At 37.5% G+C, this 11,897-nt stretch overlaps 1 protein-coding gene across 2 annotated transcripts in view; it reads right to left on the bottom strand.

The window, feature by feature from the left end:
- Positions 1–644: 644 nt before the first annotated feature.
- Positions 645–11,897, bottom strand: part of LOC122811943 (leupaxin-like) — a 467,997-nt gene continuing 456,744 nt past the window's right edge. For both annotated transcript variants that reach the window (XM_044084132.1, XM_044084131.1), the window contains one exon: positions 645–988. In XM_044084132.1, the coding sequence (XP_043940067.1) occupies positions 722–988 (267 nt within the window). In that variant the 3' untranslated portion in view covers positions 645–721. The remainder of the gene's footprint in view (positions 989–11,897) is intronic.

Genomic DNA, 11,897 nt, shown 5'->3' with positions numbered 1-11,897 from the left:
TTTGGATCCTAGACACAAAACTACACAGCATCTGTTGCTCTCTGTTAAACTGCCACCACTCTGTGTTCTTAACGGGAAATGGTGAGCACAATCTTATAAAGGAAGCGTCCACCAATGATTATTTCAGTATCATCACAACCAAGGAACTTCTTCACCCTTCTCCCTCTGTCCCCTAATACCCCACTTCCCTTCATGGTTCTGACAAATGAGTTGGCTGCCATTAAGTCATTATATAAGATTACGCTAGCTCAATTTTCTGCATGTTAGTTTACAAGCAAAAATGTTGGGAAAACATTATTGATAATATCAGTGTGCCTTTGGTCAGATGATGTGCACAGTTTTACAGCCTCCAAGCATATTCATATCCGAGACAGTCTTACATAATTTTTTTCCTCCTCCACTAAACCCTTCACCAGTGCAAAATCTAACAGCATAGTCTAAGGATGTCACCATTATGCCCCTCATCCACACAAAATGTCTCAATGTCTACTGACTGGAGGCTTCAGAATCTACTGCTGTACTTCCGTACCTACCACCTATAGCCAACACATTGTGGTGATGAAGATACCTGTGCTGACCTTATTCATTCTAGTAGCTGACCCATCAAATACATACAGAACATAAATTTGCAAGCAAAGTTGGTCTTTTTCCACTTTAAATTATGTATATTCTTTGTTCAAAGAAAACTGTTAAGTAACATAGTCATGTTGCTCAAAGTAAGTCAGAAAAAAAGTTTGATGTGGCAAGTCTGGCAGTATGGTTTGTCATTCTGCTCTTTGAAGATCCCTTGACTTAGCTGTTTCAGGCAAAATGCACAGACAAAGTGTTCTGGATGAAATCGTCTTCCCATTGCAGAGATGCAGCGCCCAATGACAGGCTTCTGGCAGGCATGGCACAGCGTACCTTGCTGACTGTGGTAGTGGAGTTCACAGAAGGGAATCCCATCAATTTCAAAGAAGCTGCTCTTCTCAAATGGTTGCAGACATTCCTAGGCAGAACATTTCCAAAAGAGACAAAGAAATAAAACTGACAGAAAGAATTACATGTATAACTAATATAAAAACAGAGAAGACCAATAAAATCAGACAAGTATATTGTAAGATTATTGTGGGAAGATACTTCAAGAATTTTATTTTTAAATCCCATTGGTGTAGCTGCTTGTCTTGTCGGGTGGGGTGCCCATAATAAAGCTCCTTCTTTTACATTACTTTTCCCTGGTCCCCCCCCCCCCCCAGCTCAAACTACTGGCCTGAGGCACTCTTTAACTGAACTGGGCAATCTCAGGATTGGTGTTATTTTCAAAAGATATAGAAACTCACTCTTTTAAATTACTTTTCCCTGGATACCCCCAAGCTCAAACTACTGGCCTGCAGCACTCTTTAAATGAACCGGGCAACCTCAGGATCAGTGTTATTTTTCAAAAGATACAGAAACCCCCTCTTTTAAATTACTTTTCCCAGGATCCCCCCCTAGCTCGAACTTACTGGCCTGTGGCACTCTTTAACTGAACCAGGCAGCTTCTGGATCGGTGTTATTTTCAAAATATACAGAAAGTATGTTTTATCCTCTGGACAAAATTGTTAATTGCTAGCCTTTGTTTAATTCTATTTTTTAATTAAAGCACTCCACTGCGGACATTAGCCACTCCCCCATCCTGTTCTTCCTAACAGCAGTTTCCCTTTGTATGTTGTTTGAATAGTTGAAAGCCCTGCCTGTTTTTCTACTATTACTAAACCCTTTCTCTTTTAAATTCTGGTCTTTCTAAATCCCACATACTCCTTGGTAAAAGTGGTTTATTTTATTTCAGTAAGAAAGGTATACAAAACAAATAAGTCCAAAGTACCTATTGCCTTTCATGATTGTTTCTGCAGACTTACACATCTGTGAAATCAGGGCCAGTCCACTCCGTTCACCCTTGCTTGCTCAGCTCACTGTGCTCCCATATCCTACCCACCTTCCCACCCACCCTATCATTCATTACCTTTATACCTATCCTGGCCACTCCCACATACTAATTAGCCAATTAAAATCTGTAAGATCACCACCCAGTCAGTCAACCAGCACATTCTAAAGTACACTCCCCTCTCTTATTTCCCTGCGAGTGCAAAAAACTACTAGTGCAAAAACCAATCACATAGCTTTTACCCTTCACCCTTCCCTACAATCCTAAAAATAATTTCTAACGGAAAATGCAAACATCTGCAAAACTTCCTCTAATTTTCATTCTTCTTCTTGGCACACTCCTGCTCACATTTATCAAACTCACCTCCCCTCATAACATAAAACAGGACTTAAACCATCCCTTCAAACTAAAAACATCCACTCTTCACACAAAAACACAACACAACAAAGTTAGTTATTCTAACATCTCATCATCACTATTCAGTTGCAACCATACGCACAACATTAAACTCAAAGTTCTCTCTTTTGCTAACAACAAAATAAAACCTTTTTCTCTCTCAACCTTCCAAAATTCTATCTCAAAAGTTACTACCCAACCCTCATAATATGTCACTCACTGCTATGTCAGAGTGGTGATATTCAACCCAACCCTGGCCCCTCCCTCCCATGATCTTCTAACATAAGACCCACCACAACCACAAATATACCATGCTCCACCAGAAACCTATTTTTGGCAACAATAAATATACATATTTGCAACAAGCTCACATAATTTCATACCTGGCTAGGGCAATACTCCCCAGACATCATAGCCATCACCAAGACCTGGCTCAAGCCAGATATATCAGACACAGAAATAGTCCCAACAAGTTACAATATACTAGAAAAAGACAGGCTTCTGAAGAAAGGTGGTGGGGTAGCAATAGTCTATCACAACTCATTAACTATTACACCTTTCCCAAAAACCATGCCATCCTTTAACAATCTGGAAACAGTCATAGCAGTACTACAAATAAATGACAATATACAGATTTGCATAGCCTCCATATATATTACTCTGGAGCAAAATATCCCCACCCTTGAAGATTTTTCCTGTCCTAGACAACACACAATATGTCCTCAGAAACTATAATACTAGGGGACACAAACATAAATTGTCAAAGCCTGGAATTAAACTCCCCAACAAATAACATTAATCTCTACAAATAAACACATTTTATTACATGCCCCACCAGAGTACTAAATAAACAACCTGAAACAACCCTTGACTGGATCCTGTATCTCATCCATTCAAATTCACTAACTCAGGCTCCCTCCCTGATTCCCTGAGTGGTCATCTACCTATTTTCACATATAGAACTCAAACCCAGGCACCAAAATCCCATATCTACAAAACAACCAGAAACCTCACTAAGTTCATCCCATCAACATTTAACACCATTCTAAAAGCCCATAACTAGAGCCCTCTACACTATCGACAACTAGATGAAACTGTTAAGTATTTTGACAAAATCTTTCTAGGTACCCTTTACTCTCTTACCCCTACAGAAACAAAAAGAATGAAAATTAGTCATGCTCCATGGTTAACTAAACTTGCTAAACTACTATTTTTAGCTAGGGATAGATACTAAAAAGTATGGCACAGTAACAAGACATGAAAAATGAACTCGGGAACCAAGCCAAAAAACTAGTCATCAATGACAAAAAAAAACCTATTTTGCAAAACAAGTATCCATCCATATAAACAACTCCAAGAATTTTTGGAAATCTGTATCCTCTCTCCTCAATCCCAGAACCACTCAAAATCCATTACCATCCCCTGACACAACCCCACAACATATAACCCACACTTTCAACTCCCACGTTATTGATACCATCCTTAAACTCATTCCTGAGCCCCCTACAAACTCAGATCCACACACCACCAATAATACAAACATTGGGCAAGCAACCATACAAACTTCTTCCAATCATCCTGCATCCCATAAAACTACCACTTAAGCAACACCAGAAACCGATACTTTCTCCATAAAACTTGTTCCCACCTCTCTAATTCTAAAACTTAAAATAAAAATGAAACTCTGTTCCCTATCCGCTGACAACCTCCTCCCAGAATACTTGAAAATTGCTGCTGATGCAATAGTACACCCCATCAGTAGTCTAATAAACTGATCCATCTCTGAAGGAACCATCCCACAAATCTGGAAAAATTGCATTATAACTCCACTCCATAAGGGCAGTAATACAAATGACGTTACTAACTATAGACTGATCTCTATTCTTTCTCCTCTCTCCAAATTATTAGAAAAGTGTATACATAGTCAACTACTCAACAACCTCATAGACAACAACCTCCTTGCCCCAAAACAACACGTTTTTTGCCCATTCCATAACACTCCCACTGCCCTCCTCTCCTTCACAGACACAGTGAACAAGGCTTTAGATGCAGATCTAATAACTTCAGTTGTCCTGTTGGATGTATCCAAGGCATTCAACACGGTGTCACATACCAAATAACTTCAACAACTGTCAGAAATAGGCTGCTCTCTACATACAGTGTCCTGGTTTGCTAACTATTTATACAACAGACAACAATCAGTGAAATGGCAGAACAAACAATCTACCTATCTCCCAAATAAAATAGGAATACTCCAAGGGTCCATCCTTGGACCCCTGCTCTTTAATATTTTCATAAACAATTTACATCTAATGTCCCCTCAAACCACACTTGTCCAATATGCAGATGACTCCACAATCATATCCTCCTCCAAAATCTTTCAAGACCTCCAAAACATAACCCAAAAAGCATTTGAATCCATAAACACCTGGCTTAATGACTCTCAATTACTTCTAAATGCCCAAAAAATAAACTATTATTTTCTCCGCCAAACCAACCCCACAAGACTTTAAACTTTACTCTCAAGATAAAACAGAAGTTCAGGTTGTTCGTTCTGGAAAACTACTTGGTATAACACTAGACGATAAATTCTCCTATGAGCAACACATTCTTAACACTATAAAAATAACTCACTTTAAACTAGGCAAACTCTACAGGCATCAAAAGTACAGGGCTGGACCCACAAAAGATAAGTTGGCCAAGTCTTTACTACTTCCCTCCCTCTTTTCATTCCATCCTCTTTAATAAACTACAATGCAGCTACTACAAAATTGCAAAATTTATCTCCAGCTTGCAACACCGTACGCATCACTGCCGAGCTATCATAATGCTTAACTGGTATGAATTCTCCTTACACCTCAGTTACACCTAACTAATTCTGACTCACAAGCTAACATACTAGTATATAACTCAGAGAAATTCCCTGCTCTACTGTCAACCCTTCACCCCTATACCACCTCTAAAAATATACAGTCCACAAATAAACAACTTGTGATCATATCAAAACCAAAGAAAAGAGCAGGGCAAAGCCTACACTCCTGTTCCATAGCTAAATTATGGAGTGCTCTACCAACATCTAATTACTTTGTTAGATTTCCTTAATGCTTTTAAATCCTCACTAAACAGCTACCATCTTAACAACCCCACATGTCCTTGCTCCCTTAATACCACACCCCCATGATCTTCTCATTACTCCTCTATCCAAAGCTATAACCAGTCACTAACGTCCAATCCACCTACTATTTCTCCCTAACTCATTCCCTGGTTGAAAATAAATATACAGTAAGTGGGTACTAGCATATATCACAGTTGTTAAGGCACTGTACTTAAATTGATTAAATATAATTTCCTTTTTTTCTACAAGATGTCTTTACTTTCACCTATATGTTAAATAGAATGTGCTACAGTGCTTGTAAAAAAGTTTGCTATGATGCAATAATTGCTGTCTATATATTTGATATAGTTTAAAGTCTTTCTTTATAAATTTGTATAACTACCTATCTTCTGTAATCTGATGTTATTTTAATCATTGTGGAGCTTTTCCTCCCAAGACTTCCACTGAAAATGTGTTTCTAACCCAGTGGACTTTCCCAATTAACAAATGTCAATAAATAAATAAATATATAAATAAACAATAGATACAAAAGATATTTCACAGACATAAAATACAGTGTTTCTGAGATTATTGTGAAAAACTACACTTTTAGATTAGATAAAGACAAGACTTTACTGAAAGCAACACCTTGTATCTCAGGTAGTTTAACATGAATAAACTGCAGAAGCTAGACAAAGGAAAATGCTTTACTCTAGATGAAATTCTGTGTCTTAGCTGAGCTCTTCCAAGTTAATGTAAGTTAAATAGTGACACTGTCCCTACCCTTACTAAAATGGAACGCTGTGCATCATGTAGACTATTTGAATAAAATCAGTAGAAAAAAGGTAGTAATGTGCTGATGCCAGATAGATATACACCCTATACAGTGCTATGAAACAGAAAATGAGGTGTGAAAATGTAACTGTTCACAGACAATTGAAATTAAATGGCAGTGCTATGCTCTTCTCTGATTTTAATAGTTAAAAAATAAAGGGGCCTTAGTATGTGGCTGGCCTTGTGTGCACACACTGACATATGTGTGTTGGGGAAGGTGAATGTTGTCATTAGTTTGTGTTCTCACTGTTTCATACTCTTGAAAAATCTGCTGAAACATAAATGACAAAACTTGCATATCTTACATTATGATATCATAAAACTGATCTTCCAAAGCAGAATGGAGTAACTCACAGCATATTACTTAGCCAAGTGATTCCTTTGTTTGTTTCTCGTCTCTTCATTGTTTTTATTTCTTTTAGTAACCTTTGGTGGATATGGCACTGGCATTAGTTATGGTACTGTCTAGTTCAGTTATTTTCAAAATTATTACAAAAATGTCAACCGAATTAAAACAAAAACTTTCCAAAATGACATTTGCATATTAAATCTAGCAATTTTTCACAGATCAATTGTGGTATGATAAAAAATAACCAGTCAAAGCACCTGTTCTATTCTGAATGGTTCAGTGACCAATATTATTCTTCCAGACTTGTTGCTTCCATTATTTATAGCCTCCTGTCTTTAGTGGAACTGCATGCCTTCAAGGAAATCACCCTTGGTCTCCCCACTTCTGTTATTTCTCCTTCCTGAGACAGTTACTAAACCAATTTCAGCTCTAAGCTAATATTTGTGTACAGTCAACATAAATTCAGTGCACTCAAATGTATTTAGTGTGTTTTTATTCTTCTATAGAAGTGTTCCTGCAAGCAAATACATATGTATGTAACAGTGAAGTCTGCAGTTTGAGCACCACTCTGTGGGCTATATTTGTATGTAAATTATAAATATTATGGCAGCGTAAAGAAAAGAACTTTGTCAACTATAATAGCTCCATTTTCTTAGACCACAACAGTCCCATTGGTACTTTCTCCTTTAACTGTGCTCAATTCATTGTTTTTAGCAGTCCACTATCTCCCTTCCTTAAGTTATTTCTCTTCTTGTGTAACTACTTTTGAGTGCTCAGCCAGTATTTTTCCACAGCTGAAATACTGCATTCTGCCTTACTATTTTCATTGTTTTGCTGGTCTCTGGGGATTGAGGTAGGCTTTTGGACTTTGCATTTCAAAGTCCATAGAAACATCCTTACATTACATGGTTGTTCAAACAGTCAAGTGCAATGTTTTACTCTATTCACCTTTAGTCAGGTCAAGGTGATATTGGTCTAACTCTAATACTAAAACTGTGTTCTAGAGCAACTAAACCAACAAATTCATCTACTAGCACAGGCCTTTTATACTGCATTGTTCCTTTTACTTATCTCTCAGCAGATGTGTGGCTGTTTACATTTAGTCACTGATTGTTTTCTCTGTCTCTTGATAAGTTTTCAACCTACTTCATTCACCCTCCCAAATGCTCAAGCTCACTCTGCTACCCTACCACCAAATCCCACCCACCCCCTCTTACTCTACATTTATACTTCCATATCATCATCAACATATTCCTCTAACCAATACCATCAGTTCCCTCCAATACAAAAGCAATCAATACAATTACTCCCCATAGTAACACCCACTCCAGTTTGCCACCCAAGACTCTTTCACAAATTGTCTTATTCCTTGCCTCCCATAACTATCAAATTGCATCTCTACAACCAACCCACTACCCTACTAATATTTTTGTCCTAATTTATAACAAAGATAAAACCCAAGTTAAATAAGATGCCCCTAAATCAGGTTATTTTACTATTTCTCCTCACTTTGCTAGCCTTCATCACCAATTATCAAATCCACCTCCTTCAAATAATTATGACTTCAACTAGTCCTCTCAAAGAATATCAACATCTACCCAGGCTGTCTTTCTTCATAACACCCTAACTCTACAAAGTAACCACATCTGATTTATTTTTCTATAAATATCTTAAAACTAAACATCCACATTTACAATCAGATATCAACCCAAGACCAATGTATAACTAACCACACTCTTCCTTCTGTAAAATATCAACTCAAAAAATTAGCGGAGGTATTTACCCCAACCCTGGTTCCACTGTTCATAAAGCCATCATGTCCAACCCCCAAATAAACCGGTCACCTAATGCATCTCAAGAGTCCAAACTCACATTGCTAAATATGAATCTAAGAAGTATGTAAAATAAATCCATGACATGCATGCTTATCTTGCCACATATACTCCTGATGTAGTCATAGCTACTGAAACCTAGTTAAAAAAAGAAATAAAGGATAATAAGATCAGCCCCCATCGGGATACAACATAATCAGGCACGACAGACAAAACAAGCATGCAGATGGTGTAGCAATCATCTATAAAAATTCCCTAACCATTACCTTACTTGCACAGGAAATACCCAAATTTAACAATGCTGAGCTACTAACACCACTCCTAAAAATCAGCAATAGGAAAACTATATGTTTAACAGCAAATTTTATGCCCCAGGGAATAACACAGGTGCTGCTAAAAGCATCCTGTACTGGATAACCCAACACATTAACCAATAAACAATAACACTTGGAGACTTAAATACAGACAGGAAACTCATAAATTCCACTACCTCCAGTGAATCCATAAACTAGTGCAACCACACCTACTAGAATCAATAAAACTTCAGGGAGACACTCAACATTAGACTGGATTCCTGCAAACAAACCAGACAAACTGACAAAAGTAGGTTGCCTCTCAGATAGCATAGGTGACCACATACCAACACATGCTATTAGAACTCACCATAACCAAGATAAACATATTATCTATAATCAAACACGAACCACGACCAATTTCAGCAAAGATATTTTCAATGAAACACTAAAAAATGTAACTGGAATGTACTTAGAACAATGCCCCTAGATACTGCTGTAGAACACTTTAATAACACATTCTTATAGACCGTAAATTATCTAGCACCAGTGCTTAATAAAAGAGTAAAGTCCAACTCCGCACCATGGCTAACAAAGGAAACAAAAAAAATCATGATAAAAAGAGATAAAGCCTGTAAAAATAGAACTCAAAATGCCATCCAGCAATTTAAACATCTTAGAAACCTTGTAAATCTACACATCAAACAGGATAAGCAAACATACTAAACCAACCTACAAAACAAGCATATAAACAACCCAAAACTTTTTTGGTCATCACTAAATAAACTACTCCACCCTGACAAGACCACTAGTCCCTCTCCAAAAACAGACAATATGACAGACTCTATCGCCACACAGTTTAATTCCTACTTTATACAATATCTGCCCCCTCATCTACCCCTATCTAAACCTCACTCATAAGGAAGTTGCTCCTTAAACTATAAACTACTTCTGTAGCTGTAAATCAACTGCCATCAGACTACCTAAACATGGCTGCAGAAGTCATAGCCTTCCCTGTGTCCATACTAATTAATAGGGCCATAGCAGAAAGATACATCCCATTATTGTGGAAAAAAATCCTACATCATATCACTGCACAAAGGCGGCACATCTACAGAGTTTAATAACTACAGACCGATAGCAGTTCTCTCCCCTTCTCCAAAATATTAGAAAAATGCATCCATATACAGCTGATGCAATACTTAACCTGAAATAACCTGCTCTCAGGAACACAATGTGGCTTTAGGCCCCAGCACAGCATCACTACTGTTCTATTACATTTTACCAATATAATAAACTGACATAGAAATGATGGTCTGCTTGTGTCCACCCTGTTCTTAGACTTGTGAAAGGCATTTTATACTGTCTCACATCAGGAATTGCTTGTTCAACTCTCCTCAATAGGACTTTCACTTGTTATGCTTCCTTAGTAACCTATCAGGAAAGCAACAAGCCATTAAATGGCAACAAACCTACTCATCCTTTCAATCAGTTACTACAGCTGTGCCTCAGGGCTCTAGCCTAGGTCTTCTTCTGTTTAATATATTTATTTGTTACCTCCACACCTCCACTCACCATGCTAGTTTAGTTCAGTATGCAGATAACTTGACATTAATATGTGGGGCCTCAACAATAAATAAGCTCCAAGACATTACCCAAAAATCTTTCTCCTCTGTAGAAACCTGGCTCAAAGAATCAAACCTCCTACTCAACCCCAAGAAAACTAAATTAATGCTTTTCACCTCAAAAAGTTGCCAAAATCAAAAGCAATCTTTTACCATAAAGTTGGCAAATAATACTGTCATTGAAACTGTGAATCACATTAAACTTCGAGGCATCATAATAGATGCCAGTCTCAAATATGACCAGCATATACTGCACACTATTAAATATACACACCAGAAACTAGGCTGCCTTTATAGGATCAATGGATTCTTTACAGATATGCCAAGTAAAACTGTAGCCACCAACTTCTTACTGCAACTCTCTTATATGCTGTTCCTATCCTAACAAACATAAACAACACTCAAAGAAAGAAACTTGCCTCCTGCTACAATAAAATAGCTAAATTTGGCACCAGTCTCCCTCATAGGACCCAAAATTAAAGCAATTAAACTATCTTGAACTGCACAACTGTCTCACATATTCACAAATGACTGCAGCACACAAACTCATTCATCATCCAGAAAAATGTTCTGTTCTACAAAACTTATCACAACCCTACTGTCCAGCAAGGGGCCTCCGTTCTAGTAACACATTCTTATTACTTACAAATAAGTTAACTAATGTTGCAGGAGACTCACTCTACTCCCAGTGCATTGCCAAACTCTGGAATAATATCCCCCATCCAATAAAACTCTCTGACAAACTCAGTAGATTTAAACCACTGCTTAAATATCATCTTAACCAATCCTGGTCCTGTAAATGCTCTTCACAGGGTTAAAACTTTTTCACTGTACAATACTATTCAAGTATTCTGCTTAAACATAATATTCTCAACCTCTTACTGAAATGAAAAAATAATTTTCATACATAACTGCTGCCTGTACAATCCACCAAGTTGCATGTATGCTTTCTCTTTAGTAACTTCCACCTATGTAAAATCTTAGAATGTATATGTATAAATGTAGCTGTTGTTTGTGTATAAATGTAAATAGAAATGTAAGTGCTCTGTGCAATGTAAGCAAATGGAGCGTTTCTCCTTGGGCCTCCACTGAAAATGGGTATTACCCAGTCGGATTTTTCCGGTAGACAAAGACAAATAATAACATAAATAAATAAATAAATATTCTCCTTCCTTTAAAGGTCAGTGTTTACTCTAGGACTGTATTCGTTCATACTGACAAATGAGATTGTTCATTCTGGATTGAGAGGAGAATAATCCTCTTCAGGTGTAGATGGGGTGGAAAACTGTTGGTAGAGGCAGAAGTACTGACCTACATACCTGGAAAGAGGGATGTGCAGACTACCAAAGAGGAAACAGATGAATTGTATGGGGTAATACAGTTGAAGGATGTGTTCAAGAGAATGGGTCATAGAAATTATAGGTTCATAGGTTCACAGAAGGTTACTACGTTAACAGCCCTAGAACCCTTACAAGCCTAGCTATATTTATCCTGAATTTCCCCAACTGGATAAGAATCAAACACTGCACCTTGTGTTTGTGAGTCAAACACCTTAACCATTATACAAACCC

Source organism: Protopterus annectens, chromosome 9.part0 (assembly GCF_019279795.1).
Source record: "Protopterus annectens isolate FY-2018-M chromosome 9.part0, PAN1.0, whole genome shotgun sequence".
Taxonomy (NCBI): Eukaryota; Metazoa; Chordata; order Ceratodontiformes; family Protopteridae; genus Protopterus; species Protopterus annectens.
This window is presented reverse-complemented; position numbering and strand designations above follow the sequence as displayed.